The sequence below is a fragment of the Rhinoderma darwinii genome, chromosome 3 (genome assembly GCF_050947455.1).
Source record: "Rhinoderma darwinii isolate aRhiDar2 chromosome 3, aRhiDar2.hap1, whole genome shotgun sequence".
NCBI lineage: Eukaryota > Metazoa > Chordata > Amphibia > Anura > Rhinodermatidae > Rhinoderma > Rhinoderma darwinii.
The window spans coordinates 138,856,005-138,879,223 of NC_134689.1; the positions used below are offsets into that span (position 1 = coordinate 138,856,005).

At 38.0% G+C, this 23,219-nt stretch overlaps 1 protein-coding gene across 1 annotated transcript in view; it reads left to right on the forward strand.

Moving 5' to 3' along the window:
• The window catches only part of TMTC2 (transmembrane O-mannosyltransferase targeting cadherins 2), a 253,342-nt gene extending 231,606 nt beyond the window's left edge, over positions 1 to 21,736 (forward strand). The window contains exons 11-12 of the mRNA XM_075860086.1: positions 6,795 to 6,858; positions 19,647 to 21,736. Of these exons, the coding sequence (XP_075716201.1) occupies positions 6,795 to 6,858; positions 19,647 to 19,826 (244 nt within the window). The 3' untranslated portion in view covers positions 19,827 to 21,736. The remainder of the gene's footprint in view (positions 1 to 6,794; positions 6,859 to 19,646) is intronic.
• Positions 21,737 to 23,219: the final 1,483 nt, after the last annotated feature.

Below are 23,219 nucleotides of genomic sequence, written 5' to 3' on the forward strand. Positions count from 1 at the left end.
TGTATGGCCTCATGCACACTTCCGTCGGCCGTTGAACGGCCGCTAATGACTGTTCCGTGAAACATGGACCGCACACGGAAGCCATTGTTTCATGGACATAATCAAAGGCCGAGACTGTTCCGTCAAAAACGGGCAGGAGTAAGACCTGCCATATTTTTGAGGGAACAGCGGCACGGTTCCGTTAAAACAAGGACCGCACATAGAACTATATTTCTTGTAAAATGTACAAATGGCTTTATGCTTCAGTTAAATGTAAAAAAAAAAGTGAAAAAAAAAAAAGTTACACCGCATTGATTGGTAGAGAAAGCAAACATGGTGAGTGGGAAGGACATGTTGGGGGGGGGGGGGCGCCAAACTGAATCTTTTCCCCGGGTGCAGGAGAACCTAGCTATGCCTCTGCATTAGGTATTTTCTGCCTACACAACCCCCTACTATAAAAGTACAGGTTCAACAAAACCTAAATCTTAAAATCGACCGGTCTATTCTCCTGGCACGTCTGCTTTAGTAAATACTGTATATTTACCATGAAATAATAATTCTGGAGCATCTTTTCTATGAACTCTGCATTGTGCCATTCCTCTGATATTACTCCAGGAAATGTATGAACTAATTGAGAACTGGGTGTTACTATTTGCCTGGAGAATGGGGTGTGTCCCTACGTTGTGGGCACTGATTGGACAGTGTCAGACTGTGTGGGGACACACCCTATCTACAAGGCGAATAGTAACACCCAGTTCTCAATTTATTCATACATTGGCTGGAGGAATAACAGGGGAACAGCACAACACAGAGCTCCTGTCAGGAGAGCTGACCGGTCCTCTTTAAGCTTAATTTTTCAGTGGACTTTTGACTTTAAAGGTTTGTTCATTATATAATATTATACTGACTGCAGAGATTATAAATGGTATTCTAGCATTGAAAAAAATACCAAAATAGCTAAAATGCAGGGATCAGGCGAATAGCTACTCACATCACGGCCCACACACTATATTTTCCAGGGATTTGCACACTGGGAGTTTCAAAAATAAGTACTGGTTGAGAAGAAACCAGAACAACCAATGTAGGCATGCTTATTTTCAATATTCTTCTGATGGAGCTGTCCAAAGTATACATTACGTGTGGCTACAACATGATGAGTAAGTGGCTGAGCAGCGCTGCTGCAGATTAACTAGTTATGAAACAATTTACAGGATTCCTGAGCGTGGAGTTATTGCCCTTTCATTCTCCTTGGATAGTCAGTAATGCTACTGTTTCATGATGTGCAGCCTAAAACCTTAATTATATTCTCTGATAGCGATTATATACATATCTGTTCCCCAGTCCTGCATTATGCATACTGTGATTTACAAGAATGCTTCAAACCGTTATATGTTTCTAATTAAAAGATTTAATTGAAATAATGCACCTTCCTTTGGAGAGCTGTAATAAAAATGTCATTGAACCTCTTATTAGGAAAAAATGTGTATAGTTTCTCGATTTGACTTTCACAGTTCGGCTGTTGTCACATGGGGGCGATTGAATCCTCTATTTTTCCAGCCAGAGAAAAGTCATGTATTCCAAAGCTGCAAATCGCTCCCATGACGGAGCATTATAGTCAAAAGGACAAACCGTTCTGTCACACCATCCGCCGTGGAGAAACAGCATGCCCAATCTCAGTTTAGTTTTTTTTTAATGTTCATATTGTTTGTGGCTGATAAATTGTAATAAAAATATTGTCAAGTCAAATAAAGGCAGCAACTGACCAGATTCATATGCAATATATAATAGCATTTTAGAATTTTACGCATTCACATATACTGCATTACAGTTGTCTACCCACGCCACCCCCCTCCCCTGAAATATTAGGTTCTGCAACATGCACAATCACGTGTGCCAGGAATTCCATTGTCTGCACCCAGTAGCCAGTAAGGTATGACTGATGCTTAGTTAAGTGGTGTTCATCATGTGTGGTCACTAAACACAGTTCTTCTGTCTTCTCCTGTAACGGTTCTGGTCATTTTCTGGTTAGGAAAGAAATCTTTTGTCTGTAGGTATTATTTTTGGTTCTTGCACATTGCCCATGAAATATTTGTGGTGATCTCTGACATTATAGTTAATGATTTCAGCGCTGAGTCAGATACTGGTTCAGTAATAGTAGCTCAGAGAGGCTTTAATGGTACTTGTATAAACTTTATTATGTAACTCGGAGCAGGATAAGTGGTCAAATATACTGTCCCATGTAACCGAACCACAACCACGTAAGCAAAATTTTGAAGGGAATTTCACATGTATCAAACAGTCCAAGTACAAATACACACATTGGCCCGCATGTATTATTCAGTTAACACCTATTTTTGATGAAAATTGCACGGGTTAAAAGTGGTATCTAAAATTGCGCCACTTTTGTGACATTTGTCTTTTCATTAAAAAAACAAAAACGTGATATAATTGTAAATGTAAACTGTAAATATATTTTTAGACTCCTTTTATCATAAAAATGAGCATAGCGACCATATTTTATATGGTCTATTATGCATTATATTTTCCATAACGGTTAGTTACATAGAGCCAGGGGTGGTTCAAGCTCTCTGGGTGCCCAATGAAAAGGCTTTGGCATGCCCACCACCCTCAGCCTCTGAGGTTCATTTGATAAGTATCGCATGGACAGTCGTTCATTTAATTTCTCTCTGATGTCTCCGATCCCGATTCATATTTTCCTTACTCCCCATTTTCCTTCAATGTACTGTCTACACATGTGCAGCTTTTAATACAGGGCCAGCTTAAAAACAGAGATGTCACTTGCATCTTTTTTACCCTAGTGCCAAAGCTAAGTTTTGGCATACCGCCTATCCACAATTGATGGTATATGCTGCCATATTTGGAGACTTAATGTTGTAAAGGATATATAGACACATTAAACATGAAGTATTAAATAGTATATTGAAAGTACTTCATATTACAAAATTGTGAAACCTCTTTTACCATTCTTTTCAATTGCAGTATATTCACAGTAGTTACATTTTTATTGGGCTAAAAAAAAGGCATAAATCCATTAAAGAGGACCTGTCGCTAGGTCATATAAGTTGAACTGGTCTACTAACTTGAATAGCACGGTCTCCCCGATTCCAGCACTGTTTTGTTTTATTTCCTAGACCCCCCATTCAAGAGATATGGCCCACTGTTGTGTTGGCTCCCTAAAGGCTAATTTTCTTTAGTTAGTCAACATGGCATGAATTACCCTCAAGCTGTCGTGCGCTGATTAGTCCGCGTCAGAGGCAGATAAGCTAGCTCCACCCTGTTGCCTAACTACAGCAAATTAGCATATAGACTGCCCAGTGGGCCATATTTCTGAAATCGGGGGGGGGGGGGGGGGCGGTCTTGAAAAAAAACCAGTGTTGGAATCAGGGAGGCAATGCTATTCAGGTCAGTTAACCAGTTCAACTTATATGACCTAGTGACAGGTCCTCTTTAGGGCTAACCTTTTATACATGCAAATCCCAGTTGATACAGAGAAAGGCATAAATCAGCCTTGAATGGCATAGACCTATTTGTTATAAAGGGAAAAAAAAAAACATTTTTGACCCTGGTGGATCAACATTCTACATTACTACCAGTAACTCTGAATATGATGTTTTCCAAGGAAGATGTCTAACCCTTTCTCAAATCACTTTCAGCCACTACTAAAACTTCAGTGTAGACAGTATTTTTTTGCTTTCGAATTCCAAGATTAAAAGTTGTTATGGATTTTTTTAGTATTCTTCAACTTTTACATTTTCCTTAACGCTTTACTTTCAAATATTTTATGAGAATTTAGAAACTAAAAGCCTTACTTTCTTCATCAAGGAAGATGGTTAGATTTTTGTTTTTTTTAAAAGACCTATTGTTTGACATTCCTATTATTGAAATATGAACAAGTCAGACTAAAAAAAAAGGGAATTTTAGTGGAATCTTCAAATTTCTGCTCTAAGTCAAAACAAATCCCTGCAGAAGAACAATATCCTTATAAATGACAAACACAGAACTCTAGATTCTAGCAATGCATCATCTTATGAGCAATAAATATGTTTGTGAAATAGATAAACCATTATTCATATGCAGGGAAAATCCCTTATCCGTTATTCACTGTAAAACTCTGAGACTCCCCGGAGGATTGTACTTCATGTATGTTTTAGTGATTTTGCTTTTTTTGTTGGAATACACGCTCTGTGCTTGTGATTGTGGAGAAATATTCCAGCAGTGTTTTAATTCCTTATTTCTTCTTGAAAAGAAGAGAATGTAATACCCATCATCCGTTTTGTGCGTTCAGTGGAAGATCATATTTCTGTAAGCAGACTGCAAACGAGACACGAGTAACGCTTGTAGCTGTGGAAATAATATTAGCATTTTTTATACTGACATGAATTCCTTAGTAGTTTGCTCCTTGAAGGCAAGAACTAATGTAACGGTTGCACAGCAAAAAAAAATTAAACATAAAAAATAAAGGAAAAAGTGGACTTCATATTTCATCCTGCTGCTTTATCTGGGCAGTGTAAAATTAATCTATTAACCATATCTAGGTGAATAATGATTTCCTCCGCTGTAATATTTTATATTCTGTGGCAGAATCGGAGAGTAATTTAATGCTTGCTGTAAATAGCAATATTCTACATAGCAGCTTGCAAACCAATCAGTCTTCTAAATAGAAAACCGATGAAAAAAAACAAACTTAAATGTGTTAAGGCATTGGCCTGGGAAGTATATTTGATTTTTTTTTTTTCTTTTATTTATGAGTAGATTAAAATAAATTGCGCTAAAGGTGCCCTGCTTGTTTCTGGGCTGAAAATAACGAATGATAATAATAAAAGCTCAAATACATTCCACCATTACCTGTTGAGATTTTATCCTGCATAGACCACACTAGCAGGGAAGTAGCTATAGTGGGTGAAGGCGTAGCAGTCGCATCCAGGTCCTGGTGCCTGAGACGTCTCTGCCACATAACAAGACACCAGCATTATTAATGGAACATGTTAGGTGGGTCCCTGTATCAGGTTTTGCACTGGGGCCCAGAAGCTTCTGCTTACTGGTCATGGAGTTTGCTTTAATTCAATATATCCACCCTTCCCAGAAGGCATTTCTAATTTTATTATACAGTATAAAGAGTTAGATATAAATATATATTTTCTTTTTAGTAAAATCCCAAGTATATAAAGCAAATCGGTTCATGCTCGAAGAATCATTTTGTAAAAGTTTTGTTGAAAATGGTTCATTGTGTAGAAAACTATGCATATATACAGTGACACTGTTCTAGCATACTAGTTTTATTTATTTTTCCTCTTTTTATAATTTTTTTCGGTCTTCTATTGGTTTGGTTTATCCACCTTTGGAATAAGGAAACTAGGCTAGTGGCTACAAACTAGGTCACGGTATAGATGGGGTGTATTAACTCTGTGTCTAGGCCATGACCAAAGATCGATATAGCCCTGGCTTTACGCAATTAACTGCAATACTGTACTATATAATCTTCTTTCCTTGCTCAGTCAAACTCGGAGAGATGGAATGGCCAGTGGATTACGAACTTGAGAGAATTGAGTTCTCGGGAAATGTTATAATCCATATTGAAGAGCAGATGTACGGTAACACTTATAGTTATAGTACCATATCTCCAGTCAAATCTTTAAATGGTGCTACAGCTTATCAGAACTCTTATTCAGTTTAGTTAAATTAGTCTAGTCAAAAAAATAATACAATTTAATTAGTCAGATATGTGGAGGGTGCTGTATCATAGGCAGAGAGAAAGTCACATTAAATATGGTCATTACCCTTGTTTGTTTTACGATTCCCTTTTATACAATTTGCCGTATCTTTAATCCTTATATAATTTGAGAGGCGTACCTGAGAAAGGAAAGGACTGACATGGTGCTATATCAGCCAATATACAGCCTCCTTAGGGTCCAAGTGTTCAGCTGTGTGTCATAGAATGGGGTACCCCACTCAGGACCCCATCTATAAGCAAAGTGGAAATCCCCTTTATAAGTGTGGTTCCCATTCTACCGGCGATGGTGTGCGTCCATGCATTACATAGTCGAGCATTCATTCAATTGGCTGGCATTTAATGACACATTTCCCCTGCAGTTGCTGGCAATTGCCAGGGGTTAGGGAAGCTAGACCCACGCCATTCAACTAACTGCTGGGCCGGGTTATTTTTAAAAGATGCTGTATTCATGAGACAATCACTTTAAGGATTCCAGTAAGGTTATAATTAAATTTCAGCTTTAAACATACTCTCTGGGGCTTCAGTGATAGAATAGTCTCAGTACCAATGTCACTTTCCCAAAATACTGCTAAATAATAGCGGAAAAATAAAAGCTATTAGCGAATGTCTCTCTTATGAAAACCTCCAATCTTCATACAGGCACTTTCAATAAGTATGCCTCTGTGTATTCTATGTGACTTTGCCTTTATGATTGTGCTGACAGTAATAGATGGGTAAAGATGCTAATGATGTTCGGGATGGTGACCGGTAATGAGCTGATTACTCAGTAGTTGGATTAATCTTTCTCACTAATAAAAGATGTAAAAAACACCTGAATACTGTGAATTAATACCTAAATCCTGGATGTGAAAATATATAATGTAGTAACTTATATTTTATGCTCTGACAAACACGAGACAACCCCTTTGGGACACTTTGATTTTTTTTTTTTTTTTTGTTTCTATATACTTCGTTAGTAGTATATAACCTATATTGTTAGTGTGTTATTTAAAAAGAAGTTCCATGCAGCTTTGTCTGGTGATCGTGATTGATAATATAATGGTTTTTGTTTTTCCTTTTACAGACAAGCCAGTCTAAATGAAGCTGCAGAAACATACTACAAAATGGCAGCCGGACTGCGGCCTAATGTAAGTAAATGGGCTTTGTCACTATTTTGGATGCAGTCGTTATACTAAGGCTTTATTCACACAACTGGGTGTCAAATCGGTCGTAAAAAACGGCCATTTTTCACGCCCGATTTGCACCCGTGCGGGACTCGTTTTCACGGATCTTTCATAGACTTGTCTATTGAGGGATCCAGGAAAATGGGCAAAAAGAGGACACGTCCTATTTTTTTCCCGGGCCGTTGACACAGTCCGTTAAAAAAAAAACGGCTGTGTGAATAGCCCCATAGACATGCATTGATTTTAATGTAGCCGTGTGACAGCTGTTAAAAATCCCTGTCATGTGAATAAGGCCTTAGTCAGGGGTTCTTTTTTTTTCTTCATGCTCCCATTTGGCAGTCTGATTTAGTCTATGTTCCTTTATGATAAAATTCTAGAATCCGTTATTTAATTTAAGAGTAGGTATGAGCACAAGTTTTCTTCTAATATATTGGCAACAATTGGTAAAGTGATCTAAAAATATCTGTAATTTGTATTGGTGACAAGTTCTGCGAACGTTCCTAATTGAAGGGTATGTCAAATATTAGTTAGATGTTAGTGAGCAGAAAGTCTACTTTTTCCTATCCCAATAAACACACCACCCCCATGGAAGTCTATGGATCCAAGGTTAAGACCGCTTCCTTAATATTCTTGTTGGTTCTAGACAACTTAAAGGGGATTTCCGAGTTATTTAAAAAAATGGCCAATGAAGGAGGAATGCAAATAGCCATTACTTACCTCACAGATCCCAGTCGTTCCTGCGCTGCTGCTCCGTTCCTCCCCGCTGCTGTTTATTGACATAGCTGCAGCGATGACGTGCCCGTATACCCACGTAATGGCTCCAGCCAAGCACTGTCCTCAGCGATCCTGTGCCGTATACCCACTGAGACCAGTAATTGGATGCAGCGATCATGTGGCTATGCAATATAAGCACATCATCGCACAGCAATGGGGAGGAACGGAAGCAGCGGCGCTGGAACAACGGGGATCCGTGAAGTAAGTAATGGCTTTTTTTTTTTCTTGCATCCCTTCTACATTGGCCAATTTTTTAAATAACTTGGAGAACCCCTTTAAGGCTTTATAGCTATGTAGTATAGCAATGAAGAAACCGTAACAGTTTGTTAATATATTCACTTATATGAGACCCATTTGCAAAATTCTTCTTAATAGACCGTACACTGGGTAATATCTGGCAGATTTGATTTTGCTATATATGCATTTGTGATTGATGTTTACGCTGTCTTCGCTATTAAGACTCATTAAATTGAATTGCAGAAATAATATATATTTTCTGAGCTACCCTTCCTCTTTTTATATGACCCATGAATGTATGTAATGGAAATAACTTTTTAGTGGAAACAAAATAGAATACAAATAAACCTTGGGTTTTTTTAATTTATTTTTTTGAAAGAACAAATCATTTGCAACATTAGGTTTGTAAATAGGAGACTCAACTGTTTTAGCAGATATCTTTCGGCATTTGCTGGAATACCACTGTGGATGGAATAAGCAGTTCACCATTCCCTGTGGAGCTTTTATCTGTTGCTTTATATACACTGGACTATATTTAATACTCCTGAAGGACGTTAATGATGACCTCTGCTCGAAAGTGTTTTGTGAATATGTTTATAGCAGCATTTTGTAGCCCAGGGATAATTTATTTAACACAATTGAGCATCTTGGCTCTTGAGAGACTAATAGTGTACAGTATAGTAATACAGTGCAGGCCATATTTCTGAAGGAGTTTATTAAGTTCTGTTGTGTCACACACCTATTATGGTACTGAAGTGTTTTGTTATTTCTTTTTTCTTAGTAATTGATTTCAAAGATTTTATTTCTATCAAAATATTATTTTATTAAATTGTCACGTATAACAAACTTACGATTAATCTAGACTTAGTGGTTGTCTAATTTAGAAAACCTTTGTCAAATAATTTATTAAAGCATTCTGGGTTAAAGATGTTGTCTCATAAAGACAACCCCTGTTTACAGGCCCTATTAGGGAATATGGACATCCTAGAGGGTGGGGTCCTTTCCCGTCCCCTTCCCTGGACCCCGCTGTATCAACCAAAGTACAGAGTTTCTCTGGAGGACCCAAGCCGTTCATCTGTCTGGCCTTGGAATACCGCCCCTGGTAGAATCAGCTGTATGCCGGGTGTATCAGGAGCCAGACCCCGGGGAACAGCAGATTTCAGTGGCAGCTTCAATATGAAAGGCTTTGCCTCTGATGAAACAACTCCTTTCATAGTCGGGAGTCACTTGTTGTGGACCTCCATCAAGAACTCAGAAAGAAGAGCAGCCACAAGGAACTGGGGCACTGAGCAGGTCTGATTTCAATGATTGCCATGTAGTGTTTTATTTACTGCAGGTAAATGTAACAATTTTTGTCTGGTTCCTCTGAAGATTATAGTTAATTGCTGGGGGTCACAGAATACAGACAGCTGTTTTGAAAAGCCTGTATTGCCTGTTTATGGAACATCAGGGACAGGTTTCTGTTGATGGATTAAAAGGGAAGCCAAATGGAACTTAATTTGCCATGGTTTCCCTGTTTTATTATCAGATTGTTCTTCCTCATCAACTGAGCCATCATCATTATAGAAATTTATGACAGCACTGCTGTTCGTACAGTTCTCTTATATACTGCTTAACTTAGGTAAGCTCTAATGTTGAGACAAATATATTTTCTTACTGCAAAAAATAACCATTGCGTGCGTATGTATATTACATTCTTTTTTTCTCAACCATCTGTTCATTTAAAAAAAAAAAAATTCTAATAAAGTTTTAGGTGTGACATATGCCTCTAGCTCCTGATTGAAAACTGTGAATGGATAATCTTTGACTTTAAAGTATCTCTCACATCTGGCTATGAAGTCACAATAAGATGTCTTTGAAGTCTGGCCTAAAGCATATGGAACAAAAGCTCTCAAAATCCACAAGGCCCAAGCCACCATCTTTAGATAGTTGGCACTTGCGTGTCTGCATCTAAAATAAATAGTGCTACCTGCAAGGCCTGTCTGACCCGGTCTTAACACAGCTAGATTCCCGTGATGTATGATATTCATCACCATCTCACTGTTCTTAAAGAATTTTCCATTATGTAATGGCAGATATTTGTTGCATATTTGTAACATCAAGAGAATCGCTAGACATTTAAATCCACTGACCGCATATTTATCTGAGCACGACACCAGATTGAAAGTTTCTATAAAATATATAATGGACATTTACATAGTCAATTCATTATTTTAAAACACGTAGGTTTGTCAAGAAGTATTTGTCGAGATACGAAAAAATTAAAAGCAAGAACCCTAGGTAACGATGATCCACATAAAGGCAAAGCAACCCTAATAGTGAGTGGTCCACACTGACTTTTAAAAATATCCTACCTGACCCCCAGATTCCGGATCAACTAAGTATTTTTTATAAATTTATGTCCCAGAATATTTTTTTTTTAAATGAATTTATTCCTTCTAATTTATTCATTATTAAAACTAAAATCAGAAGTGCATGTGAATACACAAAATGTGGTATTATATCTTCTTAGTGAAATGTAGCATTATCATTATTATGGCAGGGGGGGAAACTTTTCAAGCTGGGTGTTGACCATGGCTGCCATTTCGAAGTCGGCCATTTTGTATCCAACTTTAGTTTTTTCATTGGGAAGAGGGTCATGTGACACATCAAACTTATTGAGAATTTCACAATAAAAACAATGGTGTGCTTGGTTTTAATGTTACTTTATTCTTTCATGAGTTATTTACAAGTTTATGACTACTTATAAAATGTGTTCAAAGTGCTGCCCATTGTGTTGGATTTTCAATGCAACCCTCTTCTCCCACTCTTCACACACTGATAGCAACACCGCAGAAGAAATGCTAGCACAGGCTTCCAGTATCCGTAGTTTCAGTTGCTGCACATCTCGTATCTTCACAGCATTGACAATTGCCTTCAGATGACCCCAAAGATAAAAGTCTAAGGGGGTCAGATCAGGAGGCATTTCTTCTGCGGTGGCCCACCCTGTATATATATATATATATATATATATACATATTTATTTCTTTATTTTACACAGTAGCGTATTACTCAGCATTTCACGGAGAATTCAGTAAGATCCTAATGTATTGTCAAATTCTGACAATTCTGTTCAGTCACTTTCTAGTTGTGTCCGTTTCTGGGAAGGCTAGGTAACATCCAATATGGTTATCATCACAACTGTCACAAGTGTTGTCAGTAAACATTCCAAGAACCCTAAATTGGAAATCTGGCTAAATATTTACCAATACAGGAGTGGGGCTTTATCACTGCATAACTACACAAATTTCTAAAGTAAAAAAAAGTCCAGAGCAGCACCATACAAAAATCTGAGTACAGAGTGTGTGCACGCCTGAGGACGCAGGCTATATTCTACTATTTACAGAGCAAAAAGATAGGCAGCACTCCAGGATATTGTGGTGAAATACTAAAAGTGAAGGACTTTAATCCATAAAAGAGCAGCGACGTTTCGGCAGATGCAACTGCCTTTCAAGTGAGAAAAAAAGGCAGTTGCCGAAATGTCTCTGCTCTTTTATGGATTAAAGTCCTTCACTTTTGATATTTCACCACGATATTCTGAAGTGCTGCCTATTTTTTTTGCTTTGTAGACAGATTTCTTGTTAAGCTAAGTGATAATCAACCTGCTGTGAAGGAAACTACAAATCAGCTCGATATTCTAGTGATACAGAAATAAAGCAGCTTAAAAGCCATAGACACCTGTTACATGGAAAAAATTATGTTTCCATATGTTAGTGTTTCCCTCCCAATATTACATGCTGGGTGTGAATTCTGTGACTCCAGGATGCCATATCTCATGTATCTACGCCGCGTCATTACTGTACTTCTCCCTCTACCGTCCATGAGGAATCTCTTCAACCTTTTGCTGACAGACATCGATGCTGAGAAATCTGTGAACACACCCCCCCCCCCTTGCATAGTGTCCGTGTGTGCTTTCTTCCCTATCTTCACGCTAATATTGACAGCCTATGTGATCTGCCCTCCCTTAAGACTTGAATGTCCCCTCCCCCTCCACTCTTGAATTTATCACGTACAATATCCTCCCCCTTCCTGCTGCAATCTCTAAGGCTTCGTTTACATCTGTGACAGGGCTCCGTTCTGCCGGAGCTTTCAGTCGGAACGGAGCCCTGACTGACACAAACTGAAACCATAGGTTTCCGTTTCCATCACCATTGATTTCAATGGTGACTGATCCGGCGCCAATGGTTTGTTTGTCTCCGTTGGGCAAGGGTTCCGTCTGCTCTTTTATGCAGCATGTCGGCAGCACATCTTCCTTTGTAAACCGGGAGATGTGCTGCCGACTTAATGAAAATGTACAGTGACTAACGATTCTAGTAATGATCGCTCATCACTATACATAAGCAATCATTGCTCCTTGTGAAAGGAGCAAACGAGCGCCGATCAACGAGCTGTCCCATTGATTGGCACTCGTTCTTTCTGCCCATTTCGACCTGTGTAATAGTGCCTTTAGACTCCTTCTGAACTAAGTCTTCAACAGGATAGTATTGTGCCAATCTAAGGACGTTTTCTTCCTTTTGTTGAAGAGTTATTTGCTTATTTTGCAGATGGCGTTGTCGGGAAAATCCATTTTTGTATGAAGGGCCCCCAAAAAATAGCTTATCAGAATGTGTCCTGCTGCTTGGACCCCAGCAATTAGCTGTAATCTGCGGGGGAACCTGGTGTTCACTTCTGCTGTTCCACCACAGTGAAACTGAAGCACTACATGGTGCCCATTGCAACCTTGGTAATGTAGAGTGGGAGAGTGAAACACTCTTTAGAAGATGTCTCATTCATATAGCTGTATAAATAGTTTTATAATAATGTTAATGTCTTTTGCGCAACAGCTGCTAGATTCCTCTGTAAGTGCTTTGTGGCGTAACAGGATCAGGCACCTTGCCCCTATCCTCTTTGTGTGCCCATTTAAATTAAGAGCGGGTTAGCACATGCTTATGTGATAATTATAAGGTTTCATGCCATTTAGCATCTTCACAGCATGAAATAAGCACTTCTGTCTGTATTTTCTAATTTGCAGCCAGATCTGGTGGTGATAGTGTGAAAGAGATGTCTACATAGGGGAATTTCCTAGTTCAGTCCGTTTAATATTAGAAGTTGGAACCACCTTTTCATGTATTTGTTGTCTCTGAACAATCTTAATGCTATTTAATTGAGTATTATAGGAATGCTTTTGTTTTATTTGGAAACATTTTGAGTAAAGTTTCAGGTTATATTTTTGCTGATTAAAACAAATATAGCAGATTTTTGCTGTTTAAAAAGGATAGAACTAGGGAAATCCTTTTTATGATTGGTACTTAATTTGCCTAAATATGTAACATGTCACGCTCTTCTTTACAAAAGCGACAACAGAAAATACAGCCGCATCGGGTGAGACGTATGAATTAGCTTCTCAGAAACTGATTATCTGCTGTTGTTTAGACAGCATGTTTTATCAGTAACAAAGTGACAGTCAATATGACGGCAGTGAATATTGCAAAACCCAAAAGAAACCGAACTTCTGGTTTACTAGTAGTATACTTTAGTGCAACTTTAACCAGAAGATACATCAACATTAAACTTTTTTGTAATCTAAGTCACAAGCAGAATCTTTGTTTGCGTTCACCCTATTCCTATTGAAGATGATCTCTTTATCAGGCCTGGGCAGGTGCTTCTCATTCACATGACCTATAAGAGTTATAGGACAAAGGCCCTGTTCACACAGTTTTTTAGCAGGCAGAAAAATCTGCCTCAATTTTTTTATTCTTCATTTTCGCTGTGTTTTTCGTGGGAAAAAATCAACACGAAAAGCGCTTTCTCTGCCTCACATTGATTTCAATGGGAGATCATAGGCGGAACCGCGGTAAGTAAGAGCATTTCCCTTTTTTTTACCGCGAGCGGCTAAAAAAGAAAAATCAATGGGAGGCAGTTTCAGGTGTTTTTTGCTTCTGATGCTGTTTCCGCGTCAAAATCAGCGTAAAAAAAAAAACTGTGTTAACTGGGCCAAAAGGGAATCTGGGAATCTGTCTATTAATTTGAACGCCTTTCAGACCTGCTATATATGTGAACAATGCTAATGAATATTTGGCAAGGTGTGAACAATGTAATGTTAGTAAATCAATTAAAACATGGCAAATAACCTTTCACATATGTCCCTTTCCTAAAACATGTGAACACTCGTTGAATCGGGGAAGAATCTTCCGAATCTGTGGAAGGATTTAATCACTTTTAATCATTATCATGCAAGTACCAACTACAAGAACTGCTCATAGAACTGGTCATAAAATCATAGCAAAATTGGGAATGGGCCAACGGCTAGTGAATTATGGGTGGATGTTGACTGTGTATGATAATGCTATGAAATGAGGCGCTCTGCAGAAGTGTCCACTAATACAGGAGTATGACCTTGCACAATAATAAAATAATAGCCATAAAATAGTATATATAGTATATATCAAGATTAGGTATTTAACACAAGAGGCCATACATTTTATATCGATGGGGATAGTATGTATACTGTGTAGAAGTTATTGTGTATATATGTGTGTGTGTGTATATATATATATATATATATATATATATATATATATATATATATATATACACAGCATGTATCAATTTACATTCTTTAGCATTTAGGCTTTATTCTGTTTGTAATAAGAAAACCAATTTACATGATGTTGGAAAATAGTTAATTTGACAAAACTATCCCGCAGGGAGTTAGTAGTTTAATTGAAAGCCTCTCAAGTATAGGATAACTTCCTCTTTTGCAATCACTTTGTTAGGGTTGTATGCGATCGGTTTACAGACATTTAGACAGATTGCCTTTATGTAAACAGAAATTAGGGCGCACGATGAGTATGACCACTTGAGGTAACTGTCAATGAGGATTATCTGTAATTGCAAAAATCTACCCTAACTCCATTGCTGAATTGGATGAAAATGAAAGAAATACGGCATGATCGTATAAACTTTCCTGAGTGCTACAAATGTCTGTCTTGGGATTTCCTACATTATTCATGTAAGAAAAATCACTTTACTTTCCGTTTCCTAAGTGATTGCGGATATCCTACCTTCACACTGTTTGCTTAGTTAGTTTTTTTTTTTTTTGCTGTTTTGTTGCATTACAACCTGGAATTAAACTGGATTTTTTTGGGTGTTTGTACGATTTCATTTACACAACTTGTCTACCACTTTAAAGGTGCGAAATATTTTCTACTGTGACACAAATAATAGTAGACAAAAATGTGGTTGTCACAATACCGGAGAAAGATGTAAAAATGCTGGGTGCAAGCCTCAGAGGGACCCAATCCAAAGTCCCATACAGATATCCACAAACAAAATAGAGACCAGGCAGCACTTCCAAAATTCAAAGGGATTTATTCACCCACCAGTGTGATGTTTCAGTCCAGTCGGACCTTTCTCTTTATTGAGAAAGACCCCAGCTGTATTCAGCAGACTGCTCCAAGATCAGGAGCTGTTAGTTACAGCTCCTGCTTAGAGGATGAGCGCTAACCGGAGCGCTCATCAGCCTCTTCTACAGCGAAGACGTTGCTGTAGACTAAGTGCAAGCACCGCCAGCCGTCAAAAGACAGTGGGCGGTCGTTAAGGGGTTAATGCCCTCAATGCCCGGTCTGTGAGTTTTAGTGTGCAGCCTTATCTTGTCAAGTTTGTAGTTGTGCCATAATCTTTCCATTTTGCTATAATGTATTGTATAGTGCTCTGTGCAGTGTTTCAAGTTCGGGATATTTTTTTGTTTGCTTAGTGGTGTTGCTCGGGGGGCCTTTCAGAACAGGTGTATTTATACGGACATCATGTGACAGATCATGTGACACTTTGATTGCAGGCAGGGGACATTCAACTAATTATGTGACTTCTGACGTTAATTGGTTTGACCAGATCTTATGAAGGGGTTTCATAGTAAAAGGGGTGACTATATATGCACTCACATCTTTTCAGTTGTTAGGTTTTGTTTTTAACAAGGTATTTGTTTTTGTCATGCCACTGTAACAATTTGGGCTACTTTGTACGGTCCATTACATACAGATGTAGCAATTTTCAACTTGACACTTCACGGGTTAAATACACTATTGCAAGAAACTGTAACTTGAGTGTTTGAATGTTTTTTGTTGTATTTTGCGATAAGTTATCAGGCTCAAGGTAAAGATGGCTAAATCTGTGAAATCAAATTTTAAATCCATTTTAATTCCAGGGTGTATTGCAACAAAACAGGAAAAACACCAAGGAGGCTGGGTGGATATTTTTGCAAGGCACTATATTCCCAGGACCTTGGTGCTGCAAGGCAATATTGCGAACTACTGAGCCATTTTTTTTTTGTGTTAATTGTGACAATCGGCACCTTGTTATAATTGTAAGTTAGCTAATTCCTTGTTATATGCCCCAACCTACCCAGCTACCGGACAATGCAGAGCAATGCATGCATGAGGCAAGTAGCCATTGGACCAAGTAATAGCCGCCATCATCATTCTCATCAATGGCATACATGGTCAGACCAGAAGAAGATTGTTCTAGATGTAGACTTTTAGCAGCAAAATGTTTAAAGGTGTCAAGTAACAGGTTGTTCATCAAAATGAAGTTCATTTTAGGAAATTAATTCTGTACATGTATTTCAGGCACGTTTTAGACTATGGCCCATAGATGTTGGTAAATCTCTTGCATTGCCTTTGTTCCTTTTGGCGGCGTTGATGCACTCCAAATGAAAATAAAAGTTGAGTTAAATATATTTATGCTTATGATGTTAATAGCCTCCCAGTGAACTCCCATGGTTGCTGTAAGCTTCAGATGAAATTAAAGATGGGAATTTCAGAGACTTAGCTGGTTCTTTGAACGTTTTATTGTAGGACAATGGCCTCAGTCCATGACGAGATATAAGTTAGTTAATTTCACTGTAAAGAAGCTTAAATTGCATGTAAATATTACTCTATGAAAGACTGCTATTTACTTTGATGTGTTTAAGCTAGTTTATACCAGTAGTAGCAAGTGGACACTGTCATTTTTAAAAGTCACGGCAACCTAAAAAGATGAATATTTCCATATATGCAATATTTTTGGTGGAACTTTAATGCATGGTTTTTGTTCTGTTTCAAATGTCAATTGGTGTCGCTGATTCATAAAGCCAAATATCAGTTGATTAATTCTATTTATATAAAACCAAGTGTTTAATTTTTGAACATTTCAATACTAATTTTTAATGGCATTGAGTAGCTGCTGAGATCAACATTCATGTACTTAGTTGGGGGAATTTATCAACGGCTTTGCGTCACTTTTGTGGTGTTAAAATGTCGCAAATTGTGGCGCATGCTACATTTTACTGCATCTCTTGCCACTTTTAAAAAATGTTGAGGAAAGTGGGCAGCTTTAGAGGGCCGTGAATTATAGTGCGAATCTCTGAAAACCTGGCTCACACACAGACAAAAGGTGTGCCCAATTTATTAAGATCCATGTGTCTCAATAAATTTGCCTCATCTTACTCTTACCTATTTCGGTGTTAGACTAGATATATAAAAAAGCCAGTCTAAGTAAATCTCCCCCAAAGTATTGCTCTAGAATGAATGTTTTGCTCAATAGTTGAGAGACTAAAGGTCCCCATACACATTAGAGATGTTGGCCGAACCTGCTGATTTTGGCAGGACTGGCTGACCATCTAACGTGTGTGGGGGCCTACCATCTCCATTGTCAGATGTCGGAAAGATGGATCGGCAGTGATCATTTTGTTCTCGGGAGATAGTTCACCACAGGTTTCTTGTAGCGGCTTACTCCACTCTCCCCATTGAAATCACATACACGCTTGGTCAAACTAAGCATTTATGTGTATGGGGGGATCATTAGTAGTAGCTGTCATGTAGAAATACATAAAAGGCTAGAGTTCCATGGGACTATACAGTGACTCACAATTTATTTCAAATGTTTCCTTCTGGGGAAAAAAAAGTGACTTTTATTCCCATAGAGAATCAATGAAATTGCTGTGTGAGTCACAGATGTGCCGCCATTTAGAGCCTAAAATATTCTGTGGAGTTGTCATGACATGTTTTTTGAGATTTTCACAACCGCTAGAAGAGGCACACGATGCAAGTCACAGCTATACAGCAAAGTTAAGGAAAGAGGATGCCAAACTTGAGTACTACAATGAAGTGGATTTTATTCTCTCATCAGTAGACTTCTCTGCCTTTCTCTTTAGTATAATTCTGCCAAAAACATTGCTGAGTACACATATTTATTTTTTGTGTGACAGAATGGATTATAAAAGCTTTTCTTCAGCAGTACTTATTACCTATAACAGTTGCTCAGAGGCAGTAATTTTTTGTTTTTTATACCTGAAACCACTCTTTGCCTTTTCACCCCAGTCACAGACTGGATTGCAGCAGAAAATACTTCTATGCCTTATAAATACCAATGAGGGCACAGTCTGTGGACACCAAAGGAACTAATTTATATTTTATATCCATTGTGAGACAAGAATTTTTTGAAAAGTTCTTGTTTACTATCTTGTCGCTATATGAATATTTTGGGATGCCTTAATGGGGTTGTCCGAGATAAAAATGACTGTTAATGCTTGTAATTTATTAATGTAAATACATTTGTAATATACTTACACTTTCCAAAGTGGCCCGTTTCCAGATCCTGCCGTGGGGTACTTGACTGGTGACGACACTCTCTGGCCGCTGTGTTGATCTTCAATTATTTTCCGGGTATACGGCACTTCACTTGTGACGTTCCGTGTATGGGCTTTTCTGTTGTAATGCGCATACGCGGTCCCGGCTGTTAGCTCGAGAACAGCCGGGACCGCGGGAACAGCAGGGACTGTGCAAGTGACGTGTCGTATACCCGTAAAATAATTGAAGATCAACACAGCGGCCAGAGAGTGACGTCACCCGCCAAGTACCCCACGGCAGGAACTGGAAACGGGACCACTTTGGAAAATGTAAGTAAATTACAAATGTATTTACTTTAATAAATTACAAGCATTAACACATAGTCATTTTATCTCGGACAACCCCGTTAATGTAACAATATTGAGCATACATTGTAGCCTTGTTGTTCAACAATTGCATAGAGATTTGATGTAGGTTATGTTCATTTGAATGTAATTACTACAGAGCCTACTTTGTCATAATAGGTTTTATTATATTTACTACATCTTGTGCAAAAGGGCAGTTGATATTTAGTTTATAGGTTTAGTAATTTATAGTCTTGAGTAAAAGAAAAACAAAACTTTTTGGACTGACTACAGTGTCTCTCCCTTAGATATGACTTCTCTTCCATAATTTATTAAACCAGTCAGGCACATGATACTATGCAGGAGAGACCCCCAAGCTTTTGTGGGTAGCAAGCTGCTTCTAAATACGACTAGTGGCGTAGTCACACTGAATACCAAAAAGAAGAATGCCTGTTAAAGATAAGACCAAGTGATATGGCTCTTATCCTAGGGTTAGCTGCTTCTGAAATGGTTTTGTCCCTGGTACCAAGTTCTAGTAATGCTGTGACCTCCCTGGTGCCACTAGTGCACAATAGTATTTGCAGCTGCCAACAGCTGGGGATCCACATACTGAAGACTCGAGAGCCATATTTGGCCCCTGAGCTGTTGGTTGGTACAGTACACTATAACTTTGAATTTCGCTGAGTGATTTCATTGGTTATATCGTAGGTCGTTAACACAAATGTCACCAATTTTGTTGGGACATAAATGTCTAATTTTGGTTTTCTATTTCCAGTATCCTGCTGCCTTGATGAATCTGGGAGCCATTCTTCATCTCAATGGTAAATTAGAAGAAGCAGAAGCCAACTACCTCCGAGCTCTTCAGTTCAAGCCGGACGATGGCATCACTCAATCTAACCTTCGCAAGTTGTGGAATATTATGGAAAAACAAGGTCTTAAGACATCGAAAACGTGATGTAGAGGACTAGAGACTTTTGACCAAATGTTAGCTTCTAATATTGGACGTGAAGGGAACAGAGGGGATATGAACTGGTCTTCCTTCAAGTGTCTGGAAAGCCTATGTGATGATAGAAAAGTGTTTTGCTTTTTGGCAAAGTAGTTAATGTATAAAAAAGGGAAATGATAATGACAGGAATATGAAATCTCCAAAAAGGGATTAGGAAATGCTTGCATTAGCCCGGATAACGAAAGGCACTTAAAGTGAGGTCTGTCTTCATCACAATGCAACTGGTTGTGCATAATTCTTGGGTAGACTAAAATTGTAATACAAGATATAACAATATAGGTAATCTACAATACTAAAATAATTAATAATAATTTACGTTGAGTCTATTACAGAGCTAATTCACTAAATTTATTAAAAATTGTGTCAAATAGTTTTCTGCCAAACTAAACTGTCTTAGGTAGGGTTAAACATTCTGGCCAGTTCTGTTGAAATGATCTGAAGAGTTATTTTTATTTTTACTCGGGTGTGTGATTGAGCTTGAACATTGATAAATTACTTCTAAGAAAAGCAATGCAACACAATCCATTATCCGTATATTCGGACTCCTTCATAGTTACATTTAGTACTAAGCAGTTTGTTTTTACAAAAAAAAAATCATAGCGTGAAACAAAACAGGCCCTGCCTCTGCTGGAAGTTTAATACATGGTAGTGAGTGAAGGTGATGAAGGACCTGATTTTTTTACTTTTCGTGTATGTGTTTTTTAAAATTCACAAGATTTTCCTTTATTTTGAGGCAAATAAAATATTTATTTTGTAAAAATGAAAAAGATTGATTACCACAATATTGTCTTCCATTGATTTCTATAAAATCTTAAATTAAGATCCATCAATCCTGTTACACAAGTGTAGTCTAGTTTTCTAAAAATCTTCCTTGGGTGAAATGGCAGTGAGACTATAAACTACCTAATATAAACCATTACATTTCTCTATTAGTTTAAGTTCAGTCATTTGGTTTATTGTGGTGTTTGCCTATAAAACAAAGAAATGGAGCAAGCCGGATTAAATAAATGGGCCTATTGATCAAAATTCTCTAAGGCTGGTTTCACATACTAAGTTTTTATTGCATTTTTAACATGCATTTTTTTAAAAAAAAAACATCATGGGAGTTAATGTGCGTAAACAGAAAAAAAAATACATGTAAAAAAAAAAGTAGCAATTAAGCAGTGTGAACCCAGCCTGACAAAATTCAACTTTGTTTGCTGCGCTGGAAAAAGGAAAGTTGCACTGTGATTGGTTGCTATAGGCAACAAGACCATGTTTTCTATTTGACAGATTTAATAAATGAGGACCCATGTTCTGTCACACACTTGTGTATTGGGCGTACAATAACTCTATTCCATATATCGTAATATATAAGCATTTTCGAATCCACCCAGTAGTTCTTTAAAGGAACAATCCAAACAAAAGTGGTACAATTTTTTTGCTCGGTGCAGGGCCAGAGGTGGTTAGTGCATGACTCAGATATTCTCTCTTTGCATCCCTGTGTCATGCTCCGCCCCCACATGCCCTGTGCTACGTAAATCACAGTTTATCCATGTCCACGGTGTTTCTTTAACCATATAAACGCAGGTCATAACTACAGAATACCATCTTTGTTCTAGTATACCTGGAAACGGTCAGTAAGGTATTATTTCATGTAGCAGTTTCCTGTAAATTTACAGGGGAATGGTCTATGCAAACATCTTGCACGTAAAAACATTTACCGTTAAATAAATGATATAAGGCAATGTTCTCAATCTAATTGGACCTGAAGTAATGCAGAAGTACTAGTTCTGTCTTACGCATCCTATAAAGCCACACGTTTTCCATATGGTTGTCAATTAAAGAGGCTCTGTCACCAGATAATGAGTGTCCTATCTCCTACATAATCTGATTGGCGCTGTAATGTAGATAACAGTGGTTTTTATTAAAACGATCATTTTTTAGCAAGTTATGAGCAATTTTTAATTTATGCTAATTAGCTTCTTAATAGACAACTGGGCGTTTACCTTTTTACCAACTGGGTGTTGTAAAGAGAAGGGTATGACGCTGACTAATCAGCATCAGTGAATAGACATCGCTTTCAGCCAGGATGCGATGTCTATTAACACTCCCGAAACTTCGGTAAAGTTTCTGTGGGACTTCATCACAGCATAGCAAGATCATGCTGTCGGAAGTGTGAATAAACATTGCATCCTGGCTGAAAGCGATGTCCATTCACTCTCAAGACAGGAGATTACAGCTAAGAATGAATGGAGAGAAGTGTATGACTCTGATTGGTCAGCATAATATACTTCCCTTTACAACGCCCAGTTGGTAAAAAGGTAAAAAAACGCCCAGTTGTCTATTAAGAAACTAATTAGCATAAATCTAAAATTGCTCATAACTTGCTCAAAATTTATCGTTTTTCAAAATAAAAACCGCTGTTATCTACATTACTGCGCCGATCAGATTATGTAGGCGATAGGGCACTTATAATCTGGTGACAGCCTCTTTAAGGCAGGTGGCTTAGAGCAAGGTAAACTTGACTGGCCTACCACAAATTGATGACGTTTAGCTTATAAGTTATATTAGTTATATCATACATAATTTTTTTTTTTACAAAACAAGTTGCTTGTATGATTTATTTATATTAAAATATAAAACATTGTAATTCATACAGTACATTTTAAAGCTTCTCAGCCAGGTCTTTTGTACTACCCTTTCTGCAGCACAGGATAGAAGATTAGACACAGCATGGGCATATCGTTTTCTATAATTTTATTAAGTATTTTCTTAAAACATTTTTAAAGGGGTTATCTGTTTTTTTTTTTTTAGTAAGGACTGGGGAAAAAAATAAGCAAAAAAAGCAGTACCTATCCTTGCCCCCTGCGGCATTACCGGTGGATGTTTACATGCACATAGCATGTGACCGCTGCAGCCAATCAGAGGGCTCAGCGGTCATGTGTTGTATTTCTGACATTATGCCAAAAATATGATCTGTCAACACTGCCTCGCTGAGCCCTCTGATTGGCTGCAGCGGTCACATGCTACGTGCATATAAACAACCACCGATCCGTCAGCGCTTGATCGCCCGGGACAAGGATAGGAAAGTACTGCTTTTTTTGCTTATTTACTTCATTTCCAGCCCTTACAAAAAAATGTTTACAGCCTGAATTACCTCTTCAAATACTTCCAGGACTCACAGTGAAAGCATGTGAGTCCTGTTTCCTCCACCCACACCGTGATTGACAAATTTCTTGTATGAGGTAATAAGACTCACATGCTTTCTCGGAGTCCTTGCAGAACTTTAACAGCTTTTTACATGCAAATGCCGTTTTAGATATCAGAAAACTTAACATCCCCCCCGTCTCTTACTCTATA